The sequence below is a fragment of the Felis catus genome, chromosome A2, assembly GCF_018350175.1.
Source record: "Felis catus isolate Fca126 chromosome A2, F.catus_Fca126_mat1.0, whole genome shotgun sequence".
Taxonomy (NCBI): domain Eukaryota; kingdom Metazoa; phylum Chordata; class Mammalia; order Carnivora; family Felidae; genus Felis; species Felis catus.
The window spans coordinates 21,396,960-21,422,317 of record NC_058369.1 but is presented as its reverse complement, the minus strand read 5'-3'; the positions used below and the strand labels follow the sequence as shown (position 1 = coordinate 21,422,317).

General features: G+C 56.3%; 2 protein-coding genes across 6 annotated transcripts in view; one reads left to right on the top strand and one right to left on the bottom strand.

Annotated features, from left to right (window-relative positions):
* The first annotated feature begins 459 nt into the window (after positions 1–459).
* On the top strand, positions 460–16,642 carry ITIH4 (inter-alpha-trypsin inhibitor heavy chain 4). Of its 5 annotated transcripts, XM_011279531.3 has the most exons (24): positions 460–618; positions 2,162–2,322; positions 4,324–4,428; positions 4,575–4,737; positions 4,876–4,986; positions 5,480–5,605; positions 6,497–6,613; positions 6,876–7,044; positions 7,146–7,271; positions 7,454–7,635; positions 7,730–7,915; positions 10,017–10,156; positions 10,422–10,576; positions 10,876–10,902; positions 11,181–11,234; positions 11,390–11,443; positions 11,701–11,826; positions 12,405–12,527; positions 12,652–12,678; positions 12,767–12,883; positions 13,971–14,145; positions 15,579–15,733; positions 15,861–15,957; positions 16,416–16,642. In XM_011279531.3, the coding sequence occupies exons 1-24, from the start codon at positions 463–465 to the stop codon at positions 16,483–16,485; spliced, it is 2,922 nt and encodes a 973-aa protein (XP_011277833.3). In that variant the 5' UTR covers positions 460–462; the 3' UTR covers positions 16,486–16,642. The 5 variants fall into 5 exon arrangements, with proteins under 5 accessions (XP_011277833.3, XP_006928918.3, XP_011277834.3 ...); XM_006928856.4 differs by lacking the exon at positions 11,181–11,234; XM_011279532.3 differs by lacking the exon at positions 11,390–11,443.
* Positions 16,643–20,046: 3,404 nt separating this feature from the next.
* Positions 20,047–25,358, bottom strand: part of ITIH3 (inter-alpha-trypsin inhibitor heavy chain 3) — a 15,870-nt gene continuing 10,558 nt past the window's right edge. Inside the window, 9 exon segments of the mRNA XM_006928854.3 lie at positions 20,047–20,293; positions 20,642–20,753; positions 20,962–21,134; positions 22,039–22,243; positions 22,656–22,769; positions 22,933–22,968; positions 23,234–23,257; positions 24,325–24,342; positions 25,027–25,181. Of these exon segments, the coding sequence (XP_006928916.2) occupies positions 20,164–20,293; positions 20,642–20,753; positions 20,962–21,134; positions 22,039–22,243; positions 22,656–22,769; positions 22,933–22,968; positions 23,234–23,257; positions 24,325–24,342; positions 25,027–25,181 (967 nt within the window). The 3' untranslated portion in view covers positions 20,047–20,163.

Genomic DNA, 25,358 nt, shown 5'->3' with positions numbered 1-25,358 from the left:
GTCTCCATCCTGCCTTGGCCCCAGCATATCTTGCCCCACTCAGACACTCCAGTGGCTCCTCAGAGCCATTAGGGCCCTCACTGCCCCGTGACATCAAGCTGGCCTCCGGTCCCCCTGCCTCCTGGAAGCCACCCCCTAGCCCTCCTGTTCTGGGCCTCCCTATTTCCCCCAGACTGGGCTTCTGGAGAGCAGGCTGGTTCACTGGTGTATCTCCCAGACCTAGGGAGCTGGCTGGTGCAATGGCTGGTATGGGGGGTGGTAGTGGCCTGGGGTGACCGTGGACCTTTCAGAAGGGGTGCCGTACCCAACTCCCACCTGAGCTTGCTCTTCCTCGGTACATGTTCCTGTCCCCAGCCAAGGTCCACAGGATATTCACAGTTTACTTATCTGAGGCAACTGCAGTTTTTGGCTTGTAGATCCCAATTTCCCAGAACCTGCCCCCACAGGGGCGGGACAGCAAGCATGTTATTAATTCATTCCCCACTTCCTCTCGAGTTCAGAAGCAACCTGCCAGGCACGGGAGCCAAAATGAAGACTTCAGCCCCTGGCCGCGCCTGTGGCATCGCGACGGTCCTGCTCTCTCTGCTGGCTGTCCTTCACACCTCCACCCCCCAAAAGGTAGTGGGTGTCCGTGGGGGCCTGAGTGTGAATGGTGTGAGCTGATTAGCAATGGTGAGAGCCTCTGCACGTGCAAGCATTATGTGGACAAGGGAGCGTGGATCAGTGTGTGTGCAAAGAGTTGGTGCTGACCATCCACCAGGCACTAGCCCGGGCTGTATGGTTCCTCTCTTACTTAACAGTAGGGAGATCTAGTCCCATTTTACGGGGAGAAAGTGCAGCCCAATAAGTTGCTGCTAGAGGCTGGCAGTGGGGGGCGTGGGGAAAGGGGTAGGAACGGGCTCCACGAGGGGCACCTGGGTGGCTCAGTTGGTTGGGCAGTTGAATATCCAGCTTCGGCTTAGGTCACGATCTCACAGTTCATGGGTTTGACCCCCGCATCGGGCTCTGCGCTTTTGGTGTGGAGCTTGCTTGGGATTCTTGCTCTCTCTCCTCTCTCTGACCCTCCCCCACTTGCACTTTTTCTCTCTCTCAAAATAAGTAAATAAACTTTTTAAAAAATGGGTTTCGTGAGCCCAAGTCTACCTCTCCCTGGCTGAGTGGCCATGAAGGAGTTATTTATTTAAAGTTTGTTTATTTATTTTGAAAGAGAGAGAGAGGCATGCAAGCAGGATAGGGGCAGAGAGAGAGAGGGACAGAGGATCCGAAGCAGGCTCTACGCCAACAGCAGAGAGCCCAATGCGGGGCTCGAACTCACAAACTGCAAGATGATGACCTGAGCCGAAATCAAGAGTCAGAAGCTTACCCGATTGAGCCACCCAGGTGCCCCAGGAGTTATGTACTCTGTGTCTGTTTCCTCATCTATAAAACACTAAAAAGAAAAGCTATTCAAACCTGTAACATTTATAAAGAACTTAGTACAGTGCCTGCCACCCAGCAGACACTCCCGTGTATACATAAGCCGCCGGGCCAGTCACCCGTCTCTGTGCTAAGCTGCGTGCACAGCGGAACATACCGTGTGCAGGCAGCTGGTGTGCACATGTCCTTCCCTGGGGACCACAGATCTGGAGGAGAGCATATGTCTGAGGAGGGTCCACAGCTGCAGGGTCAAGGGGGCAAAGAGGAAGCCTCCCAGCAATTAGAGACTGGGTCCTCATCACCTCCAAGTTCTCCTAGCTCCTGTGAGCACCTAGTGGGAGACAGGCAAGAGCTGTTTTTCCCAGTTTCCACGAGGCTGAGGTCACCAGAAATCACAGGACTTGTTCATTACCCTTTCAGTGGGCAGAGCTAAGATCAAATGTGAAGCTTCCTGACCCATCTAGGGCCCCCTGCCTGAGGAGTAAGTGAGAGTTGCTTCCCAGACGCACTGGGCCGCAAGCTCCACCATCATGGCCCTGAAGGGTGGGGAACGAAGCACATAGCTGCCTCTTATGTGAGACTGGTGTTCACATGTGGAATGTATCATGGGGTTTGGCTGGAGGCCTGGTCAGTGGCTCAGTCGGGGATGGGGGCCAGGGCTTGGTCTGGGACTCTTTTTAAAGAGTGCTGCCTCGAGCTGGACTGGCATTGAGACAATCCCATTCCTCCTCCTTCATTGGTCCAGAATGACATTGACATCTACAGCCTCACCGTGGACTCCAGGGTCTCATCCAGATTTGCCCACACAGTCGTCACCAGCAGGGTGGTCAACAAGGCCGATGTTGTACAGGAGGCCACCTTCCAGGTGGAGCTGCCCAAGAGAGCCTTCATCACCAACTTCTCCATGTAGGTACCTTCCTGCCCTCCTCCTCGTCTCCCTCCCCAACCCAACACCATGACACCAGCTTCCCCGATGGCACCCAGTCAAGAAGAGCGACTCTCTTCCTGATGTGAGGTGTGCCTTAGGTGTGTGTGCTCGGCCTGTAGGCAATACAGGGAACCAGGGACTTGACCCACGAACTTCAGTACATTCTCAGAAGTGTTCCATGCCTCCGCCCTCCACCCCTCCCTCCCTCCACCCCTCCCTCCTTCCATCCACCCCACCGTCCATCCCTCTGTGCACCATCCCCAAATACTGCCCAGTTGACAGGTGGAAAACCACAGCATCTTGATTTCTTTGCCTCTGAGGAGTACAGAGTTGGGGCATCCTGAGGCCCAGGCCCAGGCAGGAGGGAGTCACCCAAAGGCAGAGTCCAGCTCAGAATACAGAAGACTTCCCAACCCTGGGACTGCCCCACAATGGAGCAATGCCTTGAGGAGGGGGATCTCTTTGTCATAGGAAGTTCCAAGCCAGGCTAGTCCCCTCCCTCCCCCCTGGGATACTGCAGAGGGCGTTTCTGCTCTGGGCCAGAGGCCAAGAATTGGGAGACCCCTGGGATTTCTGTGGACTCTGTGGCTCAGTGCTGATCCTCACCTTGTCCTCCTCACCCTTCCCGAATGTTTTGCAATGTTTGTCCAATACATGAGAACCCTCTCTATCTGTCCTTGTCCCCACCAGAGAGGCAGTGATTGAGGGCAGGCCAGAAAGAGGCTGATCCCAGCAACTCAGGGAGGGTGCTGGGTGGGACAGAGAGCGGGCTCAGCCGGGGTCCCCAAACTACCCTGAGACCTCTGAAAAACTATAGTGGGGGCTGGGTCCCTGTGCTCGGCTCCTTCTTCTTTCTTGGCCACTGCTTCTCCTAAACCTGGAGCGGGGGCCTGTGCTGTGTGAGCACTGTGTGCAGTGTGCGCTCTGCAGGCGGCCCCCAGCCAGCTTGGGGAGCAGGGCACCCTGCCCCCTGCTTCCCTATGCCCTGCATCAACACAATCTGGGCCCAGGGAGCGGCGCCAGCCCAGGGCTCTCAGCGCATGTGATGGGCCCGGAGCCTGGCAGCCTGCTGGCCTTGGTGCCCCGGCTGGGCGTCCAGGAGGAGGAGCCCTGCGGCCCACTCTGCAGTCCCATCCCTAGCCCAGGGTTAAATTATGACCAGGAATGTCAGGAAGTTGGGGAGGAGGAACACTGGGTCCTAATGCCCTGGCTACCCCCGCCGACCCCTGCACACCCTTTCATGCCACTCCCAGGTGGAGCAGGGCTGTGTTTGCCTGACACATCCCTGCTCGCCTCCCAAGGAGGATCTGGAGTAGTCATTTTCATTCCAGAGGAGAAGCCCTGGTAGCTCTTTCTAGTCCCCAAAAATAGGATTGTGGGACCCACACCCCTGGGAGTCCAGTCCACCCGTTGTCCAACACCTGCTTCCCCAGAGGCCAACCTCCCTGAAGAGCCCCCTGCCCTGTGCTGGCAGGGAGAGGGGCCAGAGGCTTTCAGTGCTGCATTTCCCACTGACCTGGGAGTCTGGCATCTCTCTCCTTCCCAGTCTTCCCCGCACAGGTGCACGCAGGGCTGGGCACAGGGGCACCCCAGAAAGCTCACTGGTGACTGACCAGTTCTTCTGGGAGCAGGCTGTGAGATGAGAGGGAAAGCTGGGATGTGGGGCCGGACTGCAAGGGTGAAGAGAGGCTCAGTCCTGCCTCCTCTGCAGCCTCCTTCCCCTGTGTGTTCGGTAAACGCATGTTTGCCAACACTGTGCATGCCTCAGGGTAGATGGAGGCGTGGCATAGCATGCAGAGCTCTCCTCCCCACCTGGGGTCCTGCACAGACTTGTATACAGTAAGTACATAATAAACAGGGATGGCCTCAGGCAGAGACAGGAGTCACTCTGTTAAGTCAAGGGAGGCTCCCTGGAGGAGGTGGGATTGGAGTGGGCTGCCCCTATCAGGCCCTCCACAAATCTTCCCCTCCTGCCACAGGATCATCGACGGTGTGACTTACCCCGGGAACATCAAGGAGAAGGCTGCAGCCCAGGAGCAGTACAGCACGGCCGTGGCCAGGGGAGAGAGTGCTGGCCTCATCAAGTGAGCCAAAGATGGTGGTGGGAAGGGACCCCAGGGGGGTGGGGGCAGAGGCTGCCCTGCCTCTAGCCCTTCAGACCCTCTCCAGCCTCCAGTGGCCATAACCCCGCCCGGCCTGGAGGGACAAACCTGACGTCCCTCTCCCCCAGGGCCACCGGAAGAAAGATGGAGCAGTTCCAGGTGTCAGTCAATGTGGCTCCCTCTGCCAAGGTCACCTTCGAGCTAGTGTATGAGGAGCTGCTCAAACGGCGTCTGGAAGTGTATGAGCTGCTGCTGAAAGTCCAGCCTCAGCAGCTGGTCAAGCATCTGCAGGTACTGGCACCGCCTTTTCCCGGGAGGTCTCCAGGAACACACCTGCTCTGCTGAGGGCAGCCCCTCCTTCCCCCTCTGCCTCCCCGGAGGCCCAGCCCCAGCTCCCTGCCAACCCAGTGACCCGCTTCTTGCCTCCAGATGGACATTCACATCTTTGAGCCTCAGGGCATCAGCTTTCTGGAGACAGAGAGCACCTTCATGACCAACGAACTGGCAGATGCCCTCACCATCTCACGGAACAAGACCAAGGTGGGCCTGCCATTGTCAGCAGGCAAGGGTACCAAGGGGCCTGTTGTCCGGCCAGCCTTATGAGTCTGTCCGGAGAGCGGGACAACTGGGCAGAATCTCTGTGCTGGAGGGACTTCTGAGGTCTGTGTCCATGCTGCCACTTGGCAGAGGTGGAGAACAAGGCCCAGAGAAGGGTGGTAGGTGCTGGTGTGGAGACCACTTTCGCCCTGGTGGGGAGAAGGCTGTGGGGAGGAACCTAAGTGAGGGCCCCATGGATGGAAAGGGGCCGCCAGCTGGATCATGCATATCCTGAGCCGGGCCCCTGCTGGTGCAGCTCTAAGAGCAGAGGTTCACTCCCCCACTCCCCTATGGGGAGTCATTCTCTCCAACAGCTCAGCCTCAGGGAACATTCCCTGGACTGTGGCCCAAGGCCATATCCTGGAATTCTTGCTTCAGATGGGGGGGGGGGGTGTGGCCATGGGGCTCTTCTCAACCCCAGCCTGTCCTTTCCCAGGCTCACATCCGATTCAAGCCCACACTCTCCCAGCAAAAGTCACCAGGGCAGGAGGACACAGTCCTGAATGGCAACTTCATCATCCGCTACGATGTGAACCGGACCCTCTCCGGGGGCTCCATTCAGGTATGTGGGCTCCAGGCGAGAATAGGGGCAACCAGAAAATCCATCCATACTCAAGGGCTTGAGCTTACATGTTCTAGAAGGAAAGGCAAAGTAACTGCCCCTACTCATCAGTGTGAACCAGTGGCAGCACAGACCAAAAACAAGCAATTTTGTTATGTTTCCCTGAAACAATTTTCTTTTGGAGGCACAGAAGTTTCATCTCTGCTAAAGAGATGCCTTGCAGGATTTCCCTTATTGCCTTGGCTGGCAGGAGGCTCACAGTTCAGTTTGATGTTCAATGGCAGTAGCTTCTTTCATGCAAGTTTCTGGCTTCATTGTGCTTTCCCTTTACTCTTTTGATGGACCTTGTTTTTTAAAACTTTTTTTAACTTTTTTTTTTGAGAGAGACAGAGTGTGAGTGGGGGAGGGGCAGAGAGAGAGGGAGATACACAATCCAAAGAAGGCTCCAGGCTCTGAGTTGTCAGCACAGAGCCCGATGACGTGGGGCTCAAACTCACACACCGTGAGTCACGACCTGAACTGAAGTCAGAAGCTGAACCCACTGAGCCACCCAGGTGCCCCACTATGGACCTTGTTTTTCAAGTCCTTACTCTTTTAATGGATCTCAGGTTTATTATGTCTAAACCTTTTAGAATAAATTGCCTCAAATACTAAAACAAATAGGAGGTAAAGTGGGGGTAGAGTTCTAGTAGGCCATACGTGAGCAGGGAAGGCAAGAGAGGGGCTGGACTGAGACCTAGAAGATGGTGAGGATTTGAGGAAGTTAGCATTGAGACAGAGAAAGATGGGGCTGTGTGAAGAGAGGAACCCAAGTATTAAGCTGAGAAGGCTGGTTGGGGGCAGGGCAGGGCTGCAGCTCTTATTACCTGGGTTGTTTCACTCTGATCACAGATTGAAAATGGCTACTTTGTACACTACTTTGCCCCCGAGGGCCTACCCACAATACCCAAGAATGTGATCTTTGTCATTGACAAGAGCGGCTCCATGTTGGGCAGGAAGATCCAACAGGTGGGTCCCACAGGTTAAGACCACAACTCTGGAAACTCACACATGCCTCATGCCATCACCTCCGGCCCGGTAGGCAGATTCTCCCTCCTCCATCTTCCTGGGTATGGGGTACCCAGGGGTTGAGATTGGTCAGAGTATCGGCAGGTCCTGGCTCTAGAGCAGTCACCATGCAAGTCCGGGGATGCCAGCCCAAGTACACAGGATGCCAGCCCCAGGGAGGCTCCACTGAGACACCCACCTTGTCTCCGATCCTCCTGCTCAGACCCGGGAAGCCTTAATCAAGATCCTGGATGACCTCAGCCCCAGAGACCAGTTCAACCTTATCAGCTTCAGCGGGGATGCAACCCAGTGGAAGCCATTGCTGGTGCCAGCCTCAGCCGAGGACGTGAACCAGGCCAGGAGATATGTGGCCGGCATCCAGGCCCAAGGCGGTGAGTGCCTCTGTAGCCCTGCTGTGGTGTGGGGACTTCTGGGGAACCAAGCCCAGCCTGAGGCACTGGGCTGGAAGCCATCCTGAGTGTGTGCCCCCCAGGGACCAACATCAACGACGCAATGCTGATGGCCGTGCAGCTGCTGAGTAACGCCAACCGGCAGGAGCTGCTGCCCGCGGGCAGTGTCTCCCTCATCATCCTGCTCACCGATGGTGACCCCACTGTGGGTGAGGGCACCACCAGCAACTCCAAGGCACACGGCCCAGAGGGATCTGCTGAGGCCTTCCCCTGGCTTGCTGTGGAACCCGAGGCAGGGAGGGGGGGGGGGTCTCTAGAGTCCAGAAGTATCCATTGAACAAATCGCTGTTTTCTCATACTCCCCACCCCCTTCCCAAACTGCTGGGCCCAGGAGAGACCAACCCTGCGAGGATCCAGAAGAACGTGCAGGAAGCCATAGCTGGCCAGTACAGCCTCTTCTGCCTGGGCTTTGGCTTCGATGTCAGCTATGCCTTCCTGGAGAAGATGGCACTGGACAACGGCGGCCTGGCTCGGCGCATCTATGAGGACTCGGACTCTGCCCTGCAGCTCCAGGTGCCAGAGTGTCCCCGGTGGCCCCTGAGTGAGGGATGGCACAGAGAGGCAGGCAGACCCCAGCCCCGCACTCGTGACACCCCCCACCTTGCAGGATTTCTACCAGGAAGTGGCCAACCCACTGCTGACAGCAGTGACCTTTGAGTACCCAAGCAACGCTGTGGAGGAGGTTTCGCAGGACAACTTCCGGCTGCTCTTCAAAGGCTCCGAGATCGTGGTCGCTGGGAAGCTCCAGGACCAGAGCCCTGATGTGCTCTCAGCCAAAGTCAGAGGGCATCTGGTGAGTGTGGCCGGCCATTCTGCAGGGGAAAGGCCGCTGGAGCAGGGAGTCAGAAGGGCTTCATTCACACCCCAGCCCCACAGGGCTCCAGCAGTTGAGAGAGCAAGTCACGAAGTGCTGTCTCCCACTTAGAGATGACACTCAGCAGTCCGTCTGTGCTGCTGCTGTTCCTGAGAGAACCAGAGGCCTGGCATTCCCTCCTGTCCTCACACTGCCCTCTGAGGTTGCAGTGGGGCAGAGAGGGCTGCTCCCATTTCACAGATGAGCAGGCTGAGATCCAGGCAGGGCATGCAACTTGCCTGGGGCCCCTCTGCAGCCAGGTCAAGAGCCTGGCTCCCCACGTGGTGCCGTCTCTGCCCAGTCTTCCCCTGCCTCTGTGCCACAGGAGGCCCTGTCATTCCACAGAGAGAAACAGCACCTGCTCTGCACCAGGTCCTTCTCTAGGCCCTGGGGACGCTGTCCTCCCGGCAGTGACAGTGCGTGTAAATCCTCACACCAGCAAGGAGCTTCGGGCTGGGATGTCCCTGACACAACAAACCCGGGAACTCAGGGGAGCAGCCCTGGGAACCCAGACCTGGTCTGGGAATCAGGGAGGGATGCCTGAAGGAGGCCCAGCTGAGACTGAAGGATGAGTAGAGGATGGTACAGGCCAGACGGTGGAATGATGGAGGAACATTCTAGGCTTGCATGGCAAGCAGGCAGCGTGTGTGGGAAGAACAGCAGGTATGTGAGTCAGAAGAGAATGGGGGGTCCTGGGCCTCACCTCAGAGGAAGTGGCCGAGTAGTGGGATGGGCAGTGTGTGATCTATGGCCAGCCTGCCTGGGTTCAGACCCAGCTCTGCCACCTCCCAGAGGTGAGTCCTGGGACAAATCACTTAACCTCACTGTGCCTCAGTTTCCTCCTGTGTAAAAATCAGAATAGGTCACCCTACCCACCTTGTAAGACTGCTGTGGGGATTACAGTCTGGCCCCAGTGTAAATATTTCATTCATGTTAGCTGCTAATATGAACCGAAAGGCCAGGCGTTCCCAAAGTGTAAGACCCAAGGTGACTCAGGGTAGTTCACAAACATGTTTGTTTTAGTAGTTGTGTATTTATTTTAATGTGTCCTGAAAAATAGAACTTGAACCCCAGACCTAAGATTTCACAGGTATTATTGCTTGGGACAGGGCCAAATAAATAGTATTAGTCTATTTAAAGTTCATTTAAGCAAAACCATCAAGCAAATAGCTCTATGTGTGGATAGGACAAAATTCGTGCAGGTGGCCTGCATGTGACAGTGTGGGGAGGCCTGGCTCTGGGTGAGAGACAGAGGAGGTAGTTCCAGCAGGGGTAGCGGGATCTGATCCACACTGAGAAGGTCTTCGACTGCAGCGGGGAGAAATGGCAAGAAAGGTGGGGTTTCCTCTGTCCCCCCACCTCTCGCCACTTCCCAGGCTGTGGGCAGGGCAGCCCCAGACCAGAAGCCCCCTCCCTGGGGAAGGATGCAGCAGTCACTCGGAGCTCGGCATATGCCTTGCTGCCTCCATCCCACAGTGCCCAGCCCCAGCAGAGGGCATCAGGATGGGCCAGGATAGCTGGTTGCGGGTGGACGGGACCCCAAGCCCTATCAGGGCCATGACACCGGAGTTCTCTTTCCAACTCTGCCACTGACTGCTGGGGAAATCTCTTCCCTCTTTGTCCCCAGAGTCTCCATCTTTGGGGTGAGTGTGGAATGCATGCGGGGACCCTTTCTGTCCACACACCACACTTGGACTTCCTTCCTACTGCTGTTTCTACACTGTCCTGAGCGTCACATCCCATTCTCATTTCCCTTTCTCTGGAAGGATCCGTCTGACCTGAGCTCCCAGCTCTGTGTCTGCCATGTTGCACTTGGGCGGTTTGCTACCTTTTATCTCCACCTCCTTCTCATCTTGGGAGGCTCTGTGACCAAGACTCTCATTCCCCAAACTCCCTCCCCACACCCCACTCTACTCAAAGGTAGTGCAGTCCTTGCAGCCGATGCATGGGAGCTGCCCCAGCTCTAAGCAGGTTTCATGTGGGAGCACTTGGAAGACCTAGGCCCTCACAGCTCCTGCCCCGGCTGGGCCCCTCTTTCTAGCACATGCAGAACATCACCTTCCAAACGGAAATTAGAGTGGCGGAGAAGGAGGAAGAGTTCCAGAGCCCCAAGTACATCTTCCACAGCTTCATGGAGAGACTCTGGGCATACCTGACCATCCAGCAACTGCTAGAGAAAATGTGGGTAGCCCACACCTTTGAGGGCCCACCAGGACAGCTACACATAGCCTGAGCACCTTCACAAGCTTCCCATGGCGGTGGGGACGGGGGGGGGGGGGGAGCAGCGGGCACAGGGTGTCTCCCAAGTCCAGAGAGAGGGGGTTGTGGCACCACGTGTGAGCTCCAGACTCTCCCAGTGGAACCCTCCCAGAAGGGTCTGGAAGGGAGGGAGATTCTGACAAGGCATCCAGGGACCTGCTGAACCTGTGATGTCCTCAACCTGCAGGATTTTGGCATCTGATGCTGAGAAGCAGGCCCTTGAGACCCGAGCTCTGAACTTGTCGCTGCAGTACAGCTTTGTCACACCCCTCACGTCCATGGTGGTCACCAAACCCGAAGGCGAAGAACGATCTGAAGTTGCAGAGAAGCCCGTGGAAACCGGTGGGTGTGAGAGCAGGACCCCGGCCTCCTTGGCAGCACAGTTTTGACCCAGCACCCTCTGCAGCCTTTCCTCTGCATCCCAACCAAGACCCCAACCCTGCCACCCCTAATCTCCCAGGAGCCCCGGGAGACTCCTCCCATTTCATTGATGTGAAAGCTGAGGCCAGGTCTCCTGACCCCAGAGTTCACTGCACCTGTTTAGTGCTGGGGTTGGAAAGCAAGGTTAAATACAAGCATGTCAAATTTATTGAAATCACTCTAACAGTGTATTTCTTTCTTTCTCTTTTTGTTTTATCCAGAAAACGAACGCAGGCACTTCCACTTAGGTAAGAGCCTCAAAGGCTGGGCTGGGGGACAGTTGGCTGACACAGGACCTAAGGCACCAGCCCCACGAGGTTGCTGGCCAGGGCCTCTCCAGCCCAACCCCACTGCCAGCAGGGGGTGTCGTCTGCCTAAGCAAATGAGTGCATTTAGTCACTTCGTTCATTCAGATACTGGCTGCCATTTGGGGCCTGCCCTGGGCACTAGGGATACAATCCCTGTTCAACTGCAGGCCCCAGAAAGGTACATCTAACAAGCAAACCCAGGTCCCTCTGATTTCCAGGTCTTCCTCTCTCCAGATTTCATACCATGGGAGACAGAAGGTCCAGATTAACAGGTGGCAAAGGACGAGAGGGGAGAGGGGTGGGAGATTGACAGAATCGTGACCCTGGCCACAGACTGGGCTCTGCCCTGGTTGTTGGGGGAGTGACTTTCCTGGCTCACCTGGCTGGCTGGCGGGGCTGGGACTCACGTCCATTTATGTCTGATTAGGGAGCAGCTATGCAGACTCCTTCCTTACCGAAAGAAGCGGCTATAGAGGACGAAGTAATTTGAATTAGGGACTGGGGGTGGGGGCTGACATCCCAGTGGCAGGGGCGGAGGGGTTCAAGAAGGGCCCTTTGTTCCCACTTTGAATTTCTTCTGGCCATGGGAGGAGAGGCTCCCAGAGTGATGAGTGCAAGGAAGGGAGCCATCCGCCCTCTCCACATCCCTCTCCCGGGGTGGGTCCCAGAGCCCAGGCTGGGGGGGGGGACCACGACACCACTTTAGAGAAGACTGTGTGTGTGTCAACTTTTCCAAAGCTGGACCTTCTGGGAAGGCGCCTGGTAACCCAGGGAGACTCGGACCACAAGGACCTGTTCATTCTCCATCTCATCATCTAACCTACCATGGGGTTAGGGACTTGCTGCTACCGGACATGTTGTTAGGTAAGCCACTTTCTGACCCTCTGAGAGTCTAGTTTCCTTAAGGTGATCATTAAACCTGCCTGTAGAGTTGGAGAGGTAAAGCACCAGAACAGAGCCTGACACAGGGCTCAAACCCACGAACTGTGAGACCATGACCTAAGCCAAAGTCAGACGCTTAACTGACTGAGCCACCCAGGTGCCCTGAAGTAATGTGTCCTTTATTTTCACTGGATCAGATTCATTACACTCTGGAGGCTGGCTCAGGATGGAACCTTCTAGAAAGGGAAGGCTTCCTCCATTTCCAAAGCTAACAGTGGTCCCTTGAGCTATTTCCAATCCCAAATCTGGATTCAGAAGCGGCAGAGTCAGGCTAGACCCCATGTCCTCCGCATTTTCCCTAATAGTGTGCTCTCCTGTTTGAAAGTCTCATTACAAAGGCTCTTCCAAGTTGGATGTATGTATGGCAGGGGTTGTGGGGCCGGGGGGGTGGCGGGTGGCAACGATGGCTGGAGGATGTGAAGATTACTCTCAATCCTGACTACCTTCTTCCTTTCTGTTTCTGGCTGCCCCTGCACTAATGCCTGCTTTGGCACCATCAGCCCCCTCCACTCCTGATGAAGTGGATTTGAGAATCAAGGCCAGAGTTCCTGCAATACCTTCTGACACTATGACACATAGACACCAGGAGAGGAAACCCTCGGGGAGCTCTGCAGACACATCACGTGGGTTTCCCAGTGTTGAAGTTGAGAGGGAGCCCTGGCCACGGGCATCTGCTTCTCCATCTCTCACCTCTTCCCCCACTCCCCAGGAAGAGGCTGTCTAAATCCAGACTTTTTCTTCTTTCAGAACCAGCCAAGACAGACTCACCCCCAGGTAGGTTGCCAGCCTCCCTCAGGCCCCCTCCCTGCCCTTACCTCCCAGCCCGCTCTACCTGCTCTAGGAACTACACCTGCTGTTCCAGCCCCCATCCAGGCACCTCCTGTCATCCTGACACTGCCCGGACAGAGTGTGAATCCTCTCTGTGTGGACATCAAGCACTCTCAGGGGCCAATGAACCTGCTCTCAGACCCTGACCAAGGTGAGAGGTGCACACCCAATCATCCACCCAGAGAGACCCAGACACCACTCACTCCCAACTTAACCCCCCCAGAGACAATGATGGGACACAGCCCATGGAGACACACCTTACCCCGTGTGGGCCTGTCCCAAGATCACAGCGTGGCCTGCCTCTGAGCACTGACACTTGCACTTACACGGCCACCCCACAGACTTTCCCCTGAACATCACATATGCAGGTCCGGGTGGCCTGGGCACTCCAGGGAGACCAGATGTGGACTTGTCCCCAGGCACTGCCATACTTCAGGGGTGGCGAGACAGACTTGGGCACACATAAGCTCAGAGGCCTATAGTCAATGCCCAGAGCGACACGGAAGTGAGCCCAGAGGAGGAGACAAGAGCTGTCCGAGGGCCAGGGGAGGCTGCACGGGGTCATACAGGAATGATTGGGCCTTGGCAGACGAGTGGGGGCCCACTGGGCAGAGGAAGGGGAAAGCAGCAGCGGAGGCCTGGAAGGTACTGATAGGACTCTGGAGGGTATGGAGCAGGTGAGTGGGAGGAAGGGGTAGGTGTGCTGACCAGGCCTGCACTCCCAACCCCAGAAGGGTCCTACTGGTTGAACCGAGTGTCAGGTCAGATGTGAGGATACACAGCACTCGGGGATGCTCACACACACCTGCAGAGCCACCCAGAGCCAATGAGCCTCTGCGGCTCCCCCATTCCTCCCACATCCACCCAGTCTACCGCTCATCTCACCAGGCCGTGGTCTGCTTGCTCCCAGAGGCTGGGCATCACTCGTTTTCCATCTCGCTCTTGGCCACAGCACCTCGTCAGGCCAGCCACACTATGGGGGCTTTATGAATATTCCCTGATTTCAGACAGGATCTGCCCTCTCAAAGGGCTCGTCTGAAGGTGGCCATCGCTAAGGATTCGGGGGCCCTTCCAAAGCCACATGAAACCAGGGGATGAGGGAGAGGTTGTGGGAGGAAGTGTTGGGAAAAGGGGACTGAGAAGGTGAGCCGGTGAGAAGGGGTTTGGGTGGACCTGTCATCCAGGCCAGCGCCCAGCTGGGGCCACGGCCTTGACCTCTGTGCTCCCGGCCCTCTTAGGGGTTGAGGTGACTGGCCAGTATGAGACAGAAAAGGCCCAGTTCTCGTGGATCGAGGTGACCTTCAAGAACCCGCAGCTGCAGGTCCGCGCCTCCCCTGAGCACGTGGTAGTGACTCGAAATCGAAGAAACTCTGCCTATAAGTGGAAAGAGACGCTGTTCTCGGTGACACCTGGGTATGCCCCCCGCTGGGTACTTCTCTGGCCACATTAGTTGGCCGGTGACTGCTGCTAGGTGATCTGGGCCCATGAGCCTGGGGATGGGGTGGCGGAGCATGCGTCTCCTGCGGTGGGCTGCCCCCACAGAGAGCCCTGCACCATACCCTCCCGTTCCGGAGGTCACAGAGGGGTTGTGCTGGGACCCAGCTGCCCTCACACCTCACCCGGGTCACTACCCGACGTGGGGCACAGTGTGGCTTGGAGCTAGCTCTACTGCCAGTCCTGTGTGACCCTGGGCAGGCTGCTTAGCTCCTCTGTTTCCTCACTCGTAACTAGAGACAATCACCCAGCCCTGAGCCAGAGGGCTGAGGAGAAGGTCCAATGAGGGGATGGGATCCAGGAGTACTGTGCCCATGGGACAGTATGGTGCCCACTGGGTACAGGGGAGGGCCGTGCTGTCTGTGTGGTGAGGTAATGACGGCAATAATGAGAAGCTGGAGAGCACTGTGCCCTGGGGGAGGTTACGAATGTCATCCTTAGCGTAGAGGTGGACGGCCACCTCTTCTGGGTGAGGCTGCCCCACCACAGAGCTTTCCAGAGGCAGCTTGCCAGCTCTGGAGGCTACCAGGGGCCTGGGAGTGGGGCCAAGGACCCTGGCCCTCTTTGCGCAGTACGCAACACCCCAGCCTATACCGAGCACGGAGAGTCTTGTCCTCTGCCCTCTCGCTGCGCCACACTGTAGAGACCGGTTTCCACTTGACAAATGAGTGGGTGCCTAGAAAATCTGAGGCGCTTGTCCGAAAACCATCCAATTTCATGAGAGGTCTTAAAGTCTCCTATTATCTGATAAATGCACAAAGAATGACAAGAGTTCCTGTGCCCTGGACGTGCACACTAGAAGGGAGAATGAAGAATTCCTAACACCTGCAGGGAGAGAAAATCCAAATACTTTCGTGAGCTGCAGAAGATAACACCTAAGGGAAAACAGACCACATCTTGTACATTGAATCAAGGACAGTGTAAATTTAGGGCAGTTCCATTTCAAATAACCTCAGAGTTAACAGCAGGGTCTTATTCAACATGCTTTAAGGAGCCCGACCTTCAAAGCTTATCTTAAGTAGAAAAGGACAGGATAGGATGAAAAGGGACTTGCTCTTCTAGACATAAGTAACCCTAATCATCAGAAGGAAGTGGCACTAGCCAGAAAAACGAAGGGGATAGAATGAATGTATCAGACAATTGCCTAAATCATATAAAACTAATTTATGAGAAACTAATCTAAGAAAACCAGGGAGGGAAAGGAATCTGGTTTATCTTATAAATAATACACCAGATACCGCTAAGACGGTCCCAGTTTACCAGTGAGGAAAGCGAAGCCCAGAACATTTAAGGGACGTCCCGCCCAAGGCCACTCCCGCCTCGATTGCTCAGGTTGCGGGGTTTCCCCACAGCCTCAACATGACCATGGACAAGGCGGGGCTCCTGCTGCTCAGCAGCCCAGACAAAGTGACCATCGGCCTGCTCCCCTGGGACGGTCCTGGGGAGGGACTCCGGCTCCTTCTGCGGGACACCGACCGCTTCTCTAGCCACGTTGGCGGGACCCTTGGTATGTTGCCCACGGCTCAGGGCACCCTCAGAAGCCACCTCTGCCTGCGAACTGGCAGTGCCCTTCACCTCTATGTGTCTCCCAACCTCCATCTTTTTTCCTTGCTGACCCGCCCTTTGTATCTCAGGCCAGTTCTACCAGGGCGTGCTCTGGGGGCCCCCAGCAGCGGCAGATGACAGCAGGCGAACACTGAGCGTTCAGGGCCGTGACTACTCTGCCACCAGGTGACTGCGCAAGCAGGCCACTGAGCCTGGCCGGGTGTGGAGGCCTAGAGGCTGGGAACTGGGCTTGGCGGGTGGCCCTACTCCTCTGTCCTTGCCTGGAACCTAGAGGCAGTGAGGGCAAAGGTTGATACTTTAGATATCTCTGACCTAGCTCTCAGTGACCTCACAGAGGACAGTCAGCTCAAACCTGCAAAGAACACCCCAGCCCAGAGATCACTAGGGTGAGTCGGGGACAGTAGGAAATTCCTCCCAAACTCTCAGAGCCCTGGGCCCTGAAGACCACACACAGCTGGGTCCACTTGGGTGACCAGGCCTTGTCGTCCTGTGCTGGAGGAAATTCTAAGGCTCCCAGCCTCTCTACCCTCCACACTCCTAACCCCAGCCACCTCCCTCTCTTCCCACCACACCTGAGATTTGCTGACCACCTATCTTTCTTTCTGTCCACGTATCCATCCCAGATTGCTCAAGCTGGATTACCAAGAGGGTTCCCCAGGAACAGAGATTTCCTGCTGGTCCGTGGAGCTGTAGTTATGTGGGAGGGGTTGTGCCCACACCCCAGGCCACCCCACTGTGTGCAGAGAGCTGCCACCCTGTGGCCAGAAGACCGCCCGTGGGGCCCGGACTGTGATGGGGAGGGATATTCCCACTCATTCCAAATAAAGGTGCTGTGAGCCCAGGGAATGGACATCTGTGGTTGCATCTGGCTACATCCCAGGGCCTCAGAATCCCATTAGAACCTTCCACTGTGAGCCCCTCGAAGGCCTGTGGCCAGTAAGGCCCATGAAGAACTTTCAGTCCAACCTCTTCATTTTTTTACAAGCAGAGAAACTAAGATTTAAAGAGATTAAATCACCCATTTAAAATGTTGCTGCAGCCCCCAGCTGGGGGTCTAGGGTGGGAGAACATTCTCTGGGAGCAAAGGTTCAGTCTGCTTAATGGTCACTGAGTCTGTGAAACCCAGTTTCGACTAAAAACAAAAACAAAAACAAAAAGAAGAAGAAAAAGAGTGAACTGGGTAGAAGTTCTTATTAGAAACACAACTGGCCCTGGGTGGGCACAAACTGGGTAGAAGTTCTTTACAGGCCAACTCTCCACCTTCTCAGCAAGCTCTTGGGCCCCTTGGTGATGGGATTTGCATGACACGGTTTGGTTTTCGCACCTGTGCTCAGGATGTCCGCTCGCCACCGGGTCAAGAGGCCAGCACTGGAGATGGGGGAGGCAGAGATGAGGTCCCCGGCCCACGGAGGACGCAAGCGTCTGTCCCCAGGAGCCTTGAGTCTCATGAGGGTGCTCCAGGCCTGGGCTCCAGGCCCTGGGTCTGCTCTCCCATCCATGCTCCGGGGGTGGGCACCCCCAAGATTGCACTCAATCCCCTGCATAGGCGAAGCACACCTAAACATCTAGAGTTACTCCACCTACTTATTAAAAAGTGACACATGTCTTTGGCTTACAAATGAAAACCAGGAAGAGAACAAAAGCAAAACCATGAGAATAGAATAAAAGAAACAAGCAGGGGAAGAGTTAGATCACAGGCGCCAGGGTAAGGCAAGCTAGAGCGGCACAAAGCTTTGTGCAGAGCTTCCTGGCAGCCAGGGGAAAGCAATAAATGAGCTCGTTTGCTTGCTGAGAGGAAGCAAACTAGATCACCAGGGAAAGCATTCTGTTCTCAGCTCTAGAGCTTTACAGGTTGTTTGCAGAGTGAGTCTTTCCAGAAGGGTCAGGGGAGAGGCCAGTGGGAGGGGGTTCCAGCAGCGGGTTTGCCAAATTCACAGGAACACCCCTGCTGAGCTGCTGCGTCTCCATTGAGCCTGGTGGGCAGGTGGGGGTCGAGGCTGAGTCACCTTGTGAAGGTTGCTCCGAGGGGCTCAGACCAGAGCTCTGACATACCGGGATGCGAGATGAGTGCCCACCCCGACTCACCCCTCCGGGACCCCAGCAGCTGGGCTGGGCTGTGGAATTGGTACAGCAGCAGAGGGGTCATGGGTGACTTTCTGGCCCAGCCGTACTTGCAGAGGTGTTCTCCGTGAACAGGTGAAAGGAGTTCCGTGCCCTTCGCTGTTTTGTTCACCGAGTGCTTTCCAGCACTCACTTGGGCCAGGCCGGGGGCTGAGTGCTGCAGGTCCATTGGATACCAAGGAGACACATTGCCTCGTGTGACAGCTACCACCCAGAGAACAACCAGGTGCCACCAAGAGCCCGGGGAATGTCAGGGAAGGGTTCCTAGAAGTGGCACGGTTGGGGTTGGATTTTGAAGAATAAAGAGAAGTTAGCCCAGTGAAAAAGGAGGGCAAAGACACCAGGCCTAGAGCGAGGACGCTGTGCACCAAGTCAGGGAAGGTGCAGTGCCATGGGGTGAGACGGAAGCGGATGCTGAAGTAGAGACGCAGGACCAGGCCATCACTGGCTGAGTGCCCCCTGCCATGAAGCATGGCTTCTATCTCGAAAGCTGGGGGGTACACAGAGACAGGTGTAGCCAGGATGATCTAGGACTGGGGAGCGAACAGGGTCCCCCTGGCTTTTACCTGCGTGGAGGGTCTCCCTGACTGTTGGAGGGAAGGGGCAAAATTTGGGCTGGGGACCTCCTCCTGACTTTCTCCCAACTCGCTGGGCCAGGAGACTAGCTGGAGGCTAAGGACAAAGACAGGCACCTCAGGAGGGCCAGAAACCGTAATGATGATGTGTCTACACCATCTGGCAGGATCTTTCTCCCCATTTTACAGATGTGAAAACTGGTTTAAAGTTACATGGTTCCTCAGTCAACCCGGGACCCAGTAGGTAGCAGGGCCTGGCCGCTTAGGTTTTCTCCTGGACTGGCCTCCCCAGTACCCTCCGCCAGGCCTCCAGACCCTGCGAAACCCTGTTCTGACTCAAGCAGATGGGACCCTGGAGTGGGGGGTGGGGGAACTTCCTGGTGACCCATCACCAGATCCCACCCTCACCTGCACTGGCATTTGTGGCCATTCCCAGTCTAATTCAAACCTCGTCCAGGAGGTTGTGTTCCCTGCTCTGCCATCAAGCAAAGCTGCCCACTGCTTCCAGCAATGGGTACCCTCTGCCCAGCAGGCCCGTAGCCCCTCAGGCAGTGAGAAGTGCAGAGGCAAAGGATCTGGAACATGAAGGGTTAGGTTCGCAGAACTGGAAGCAGTCTATGTGTGGAACCCTGAAAGTGAGGCGAGACACCTGGTGTGTGGGGTTGGTGAGGCTGGACAGGCCATAGGTAGGACATTGGCCTTTCTCCCAAGATCAGCGGGTGGGAGGTGTTATCAATAGGGTCTTAGACAGGGAGTGATGGTTGGTTCTGCTCTACACAGTCTTTCTGTGGAAGCAGGGAGACCCGAGAAGGGGTGTTGCAGTTGTCTGGGTGGGAGAGGGTTGTCCAGGCTGAGGGCCCTCAGAGCCCCTCCTCTGGGAATCTCTATCTGATCCCCGACCTCTGACCCCACCCAGGACTTACTGTGGGGGCAGAGTGGGTGGTCACCATGAGCTGTGATTGGAGGATCTTAGGGATTTCCAGCCTAGCTGCCACAGGCTTGGGGCACCCACGCGAAAAGGAAATGGGCACAAAGCTGTGTGCCCCAGACTCTGGCCCAGAATGTTGGATTTATCTGCTGAATGGATAGATGGCTGGATGGCTAGAGGATGGGTGGGTGGGTGGGGTGGACATCTAGATAATGGGAAGATGGAGGGAGGAAGGACATCCATAATGAGCTGCACGCTATGTCCGCTCTGGAGCACTCTGCTTCTGCGTCATAGAAAGATCTTCAGGCCTGTGGGTCCTGATGGGGGCTGCTGAGCCATGAGCCCTGACTTCTCTCATTACCCTCCTGGACTCTGAAATGCACTCAACCCTTCTTGACTTCTCAGCCCCTTCACACTAGAGTCAATTCTTGTTTGTTTTTTTTCTTCCCAAACCATCATACACTTGGCTCCCAAAAGCACTATCCCCAACCAACCCGGTCTTTCACTCACACCAGGAGAGAGCCCCAGGGAATTGCCTTCCTAGCAGCCAGCCCCTCCTTTGAGCCACCTCGGGGCCCAACTGCCTGATCCCTTGAACAGGGGCTTACAGAGGCATGCAGACATGGCTGGTGGCAGTGTCCCCTCCGGCTTTATTGTCACAACCCTCCCTTAGACCCTGGGCTGTGTCCCTGTTCCAGAGGCCAGGTGAGCTGGGCCAGCTGTCTCAGCAGGAGCTGGCATGTCTACTCAGAACAGGTTGGGGACAATGTAGTCGCTGTGGACACCGTCAATCAGCCCTTGCCCGTTGTTGTGGACAAACCAACAGGCAACCTTGGTGCCGACACTGGCATCCTTCCTGTAGTCTTTCTGGGATCCCCTGGGAAAAAGGAAAGACACACTGTGATATACACAGGGCAGGCAAGACGGCTGCTACACTCAAGGTCCTAAGGCTGGAGAAGGGTGTGAAGTTGCCAATTGTGAGTCCAGGAACCCTTTGGTCAAGAAAGAGATCAAATGATTAACTCCCTCTAGGGGGCCAAGTTTGGCCTTTTCCTGATTAGGAGGGGCCTAGAGTGGGGGGTGGGGGAGGTCAGGACCCCAGAGGGAAACTAGGGTAGGTACCCCACAGGAGACAAGAGCCTGCCAGGCCAATGTGTCTGGGCAGAGAGGGCTCTCTCCTCCTGTCTTGTTACTGGGCAGGGCGAGGATGTTAGAGTTCTGTCACCTGGTGACTGTCAGCCGATGGTTCTTCACCACCATTGTGGCGTCTGGCTTTGTGGGGTCAGAGCCTGGGTGGATGTCGGACACTTTAAAGTCAAAGGGATGGAAGAATTGTCCTGGGAACAGAAACATTCACACTGTCAGTCCCTGCACACTGTCAGCCTCCACCATCACCATAGGTAAGACAGGCCTCTAGTCTTGCAGGGTTGATGCGAAGGCTGACTGGGTGTTGTGTGCTCGTCCAGGGTGACGAGGACAGTCTTTCATGTGGCTTTTCCCCTCTACCGTGTCTCCTGAACAATCTGAAGCTTAAACATTCCATACCCAGCAGCCCATGTGTTTGTGCTGACATCCGGTGACTGTCCACCACATAGAAGCCCAGAAAGTCTTGGTGGACGGGATGCTTCTTCCACACCTGGTGCAGGACGACCACAAAAGTAACCCCGTCTCCAAAGGAGACCACCATGTTCTTTTTCCTGTTGATTGTCACAGACAGCCTAGGAGAGAAGAGGAAGGAAGTCAGCAAGCGGGGCCCAGTGGTGACCATCGTACTGGGCATCTGAATCAAGGGTATCTCGATAGGGCCTTCTCCATACATGACACCCAAGAGCACATAGACTCTGGAAACGATCTCAGAGGCCTCATGTGTGTTGACTGTGGAGAGAAGATGCCTCATGCGTGTTGACTATGCCCTCTACAGAGTGGATCCTCGTTCCTCCGTAAGCAGAAGACAGGGCTGTCCTGGGAGTCTGGAGACATGGAATCAATCCTCAGCTCAGCCACTGGCTTCCTGTGTGACCCGGGGTAGGTTCCACCCCTCTCTGAGCTTCACTGGGAGTAACGCCCCTGCCCTATCCACTGGGCTCTGGGTGACTTGAAGACCTAGGAGAGGCTGAGCAGTTGGAGAGCTAACAAGTTCAGCTAGAGAAGGTGAAACTGAGGGTTAGTGTGTTACTAGATTGCAGGTCCCCCTAATGCTTACGTCCACACAGCCCTTCCCTCAAGATCAGTCCTGCGGGGGCTCCTGGCTGGCTCAGGCGGTTAAACGTCTGACTCGATTTCGGCTCAGGTCATGATCTCACGGTTTGTGAGATCCAGCTCAGAGTCGGGCTTTGTGCTGACAGTGTAGAGCCTGCTTGGAATTCCCTCTCTCTGTGCCTCACCTCTCTCTCTCTCTCTTTCAAGGTAAATAAATAAATAAATAAATAAAGATCAGTCCTGTGAAGTGTCCAGCTACCAATTCTGGCTGGGGCCATCGTGGTCACCCTTCCTTGGGCAAAAGGGCTGAACTCTGAGGCCACCAGTCTCTCCTGTAACCCCCGTGGGTCTTCCATTCTGGGATTTGTCCACATCCCTCAGAGAGGCTCCTTAGACCTCTGAGACCCAGGAGCGGGGCTGTACCCGTCCTGTGTGACTGTGACCGTGTCCAGCCAGCTGAAGGTGCTCTGTGCAGCTCCACTCCACAGGGTGATCTTCTCCGGTGTCACCTCCATCCGGAAGTCCATGTGAGCACTGGCAATGCCCAGCTTGCCAAAGTAAGTCTTTCTGGTCTTGGAGTCGGAGTTGCCTCCCTTCTCGCCGATGATCTGCCCGTTAACTGTGAGGCCTGCCAGAGGGACGGGGTAGTGAGGGGCCACTGAGACCTTTCTGAGTCCAGGCTGGTTTTTAGGATGCACCTTCTCCTCCAGCCAGACCTGCACGGCGTGGGATCCCCAAGACGAGACCAGGACTTCAGAGCCAACCCTCCCTGTTCCTAGACACTCCTGGGTCCCTCTGGCAGCTGAGGACCCAAGTTGCAGACCTGCCCCCTGCCTGGGCCAGGGAGTGGTGTTCAGAGCAAAACTATTTCCCAGACACAGGCTTCGCCTGGGCCCCCTCACCCCTAACCGTCTCTCCAACACCACTGGGTCCCGGGGGCTTGGTGAGCCTGTGGCCCCACAAGGTGTAAGCTGCACATAAAGACAGTGCATTATGGGCAGAGTGAGGGCCTGGCCCTGGCTCCTGCCCGCAGCCCCCACCTGTGATGGGGTCCTGAATGAGGCGCAGCACTGTGCCTGGGTCTTCATCGACGTTGAAGCAGATGGCGTCGTCTCTCTGCGGGACTTGGATGATGAAGTGGGGGTCCCCATCCACTGAGAGCACATCAGAGAAAGGGCTGGCTCCCGGGACCTCTCACTTACTGTTCCGGGGCGCCCTCCCCTCACCCCTCGGCCCCTGTGGATAGACTCCTAACAGGTAGGAGGCTCTGGGCTCTGGGGCCCGGCTCTCACATCAGGAGGAGTCGGGGGAACTCACCGTAGTAGTAGGGCGTTTGAGGAGGCTGGTAGCTGGCTGTGGACACAGTGGGGGGAGAGGCTGAGCTAAACAAGCAGGCCTGGGGAGGCGCCAGGACCCACATCCAGATTCTGGTTCGTGCGCCTCCCGTTCCCTCTTCCCCATACTCTCAAACCATCTCCCATTTCCTCGGGATCCCAACCATCTGCCTGTTCCAGAGAGCGGGTTCAGGAAGGACTCTGGGGGAGAATGTGGCATGGGGCCAGTCTCTGGGGAGACGCCCTGTGGGGTAGGGGGGCTGCGGCTGCTGCCATATACTCACTCAGGTAAGCCATGGAGCGGGCCACTGAAAAAGGAAGCAACCGGGCAGTCGTGAGCTGGGTCTGAGGGCTCCCTCTCCCCCAACCCCATGCCTTCTACCTGGCTTGGGGCTACCAGTCTCCGGTAGAGCCCCAACCCAGGTAGACAAGAGGGTTGGGATGTGACTCCTCATGTAGGCTTCAGAAATGGGAGCGTGCCCAGGGAGTTCCTTTCTAGGGCTGGTGGTAATATGGATGTCATTTTTATGCCGGGGTCATGGCGCTGTGATGTGGCTAATATGTCCACCATGAGATCGTCTGCCTCCCTGTCATGAATAGTGTTCACAGCAGACACCATCCCACAGCCCGAACTCCCACTCCCCAGTTGGGGTGGGGTGAAGCTCAAAACTGTCTGTTGTCCTTGGTAGTAACCCCCCTCCCGACGTACTCATGCACACACGCGTGCACACCAGTGACTGCATCTGACAGGGCTGTGCTGAGGGAAGAACAATGACCTGGTCCAGATGCGCTGCTAGGATGGAACCGCCTATCGGTGGAGGTGGGGCAGGCTGGGAGGGGCTGGGAGCCCCTGCCTGGTGGTCCTGGGCTTACTGGGGGCAAGGATGCAATTTGATAATGAGAGACACACAGAGCGCTATGAATCCCAGAGTGGGCACAGGTGCCAGGCTGCCCAGGCTGAAGTCCCAGCTTGGCCACTTGCTAAGTCCTTGAACAAATAGACAGCCTCTCCATGCCTCAGTTTCCTCACTATAAAATGGGAACCATGAGAGGACTCCTTTAGAGGGTTGCTGCGGGATTAATGGCATGTCAGTGTCCGATGTGTGAATTTGCTAATTTTTGCAGGTCACAGAATGCTCTCATACTGATTGTCCCTCATTAGTAAGGGGAAGCCACCTCCAGACAACTGACAAGGACCTGATGAGGCTCAGAGAGGGCAGAGCCTGGACCAAGGTGGCTCGTGAGTTGGTGGCAGAGCTGGGACCTGATCGCAGATGTCCTAAGGGCCCCTCCCTGGGCTGGGCACTTGGAAGCCTCCTTGGTTCTCTCTTGTCCCCCTCCTGGGACACCTGCCCAACTGCTGGCTGAAGCTCACCTTCCGTATCTGCAGGCCCTGTGTGGGAGGAGGAGGAGAAATGTGTTAGGAGCCACAGACTCCTGGTGTCGGCATCAATGCCATCAACTGGCTGCCTGTCCCACCTCCAGGCTGTGGGCCTCCCAGCCAACAACGGACCCCCCACCACTGTGTGTCTCCTGGAGCCAGGGGCTCCTAGAGGCCAAAGGCCTGGCCCGGACCAGCTCTTTGCCTCCTGTGCCGCCCCATGCCACCTCTCTGCTCCCCATGCCCAAGTACAGGAGCACTTAGGAGTCCCCTCTTAGAGTCTGGTTGAGCAGGCCTGGTCCAAGGCCTCAAGGCCTTTTCCTCTCACAATTCCCAGGCACATGCTCTGGGACTAACTTTCAAGCTGGAAGTGCTTCTCCCTGTCTGACTGAGCCCTTCCATGCTGCAGCCAAGTCCCTTTCCTTGAAGTGACCCTGGGCGAGGTGTCCCATGACTCACAACCCTTTAGAGACCCAGAGGCTCCTATTCACCCCCTACCCACTGTCCATGCTGATGGATTCACCCGCTCCACAACACCCTCCCCAGCCCTTGGCCGGATCTCCCTCTATGCCCCCTGGACCTGCCCCTCTTCAGCAAGTCTGGGTCTCACCAGCCTGGCTCACTCCTCTTCGGGGCACCCAAGGCCCCAGTGGCCTGGAAGGCCTTCGAAGTCCGGCCTCCACTCTCCATGCCCACCTTCTCCAGGCTTGTCAGCGATGGCTGTCTGGTCCTCATTGTCCTCAGGCTTGGTCACCACCATGGAGGTCAGTGGAGTCACAAAGTGGTACTTGAGGGACAGGTCCAGGGCCTGGGCTGTGAGGTTCTCCTTCTCCTCACCATGGGCATTCTTGCTGTGGGGAGGGGTGGGAGTGTCAGTCAAAGAGCCTTTCCCTGCTTGGCCTCCTCTGCTGTGACTCCCAGAACCAGGCCTAGAGCCCCAGAGGCAGCCTGGGAACGCCTTTCCCCAGGGTAGAACCCACTAGCTCTCAGAAAAAGACTGGTTCGCCAGCTCCCTGGGACAGATGGAC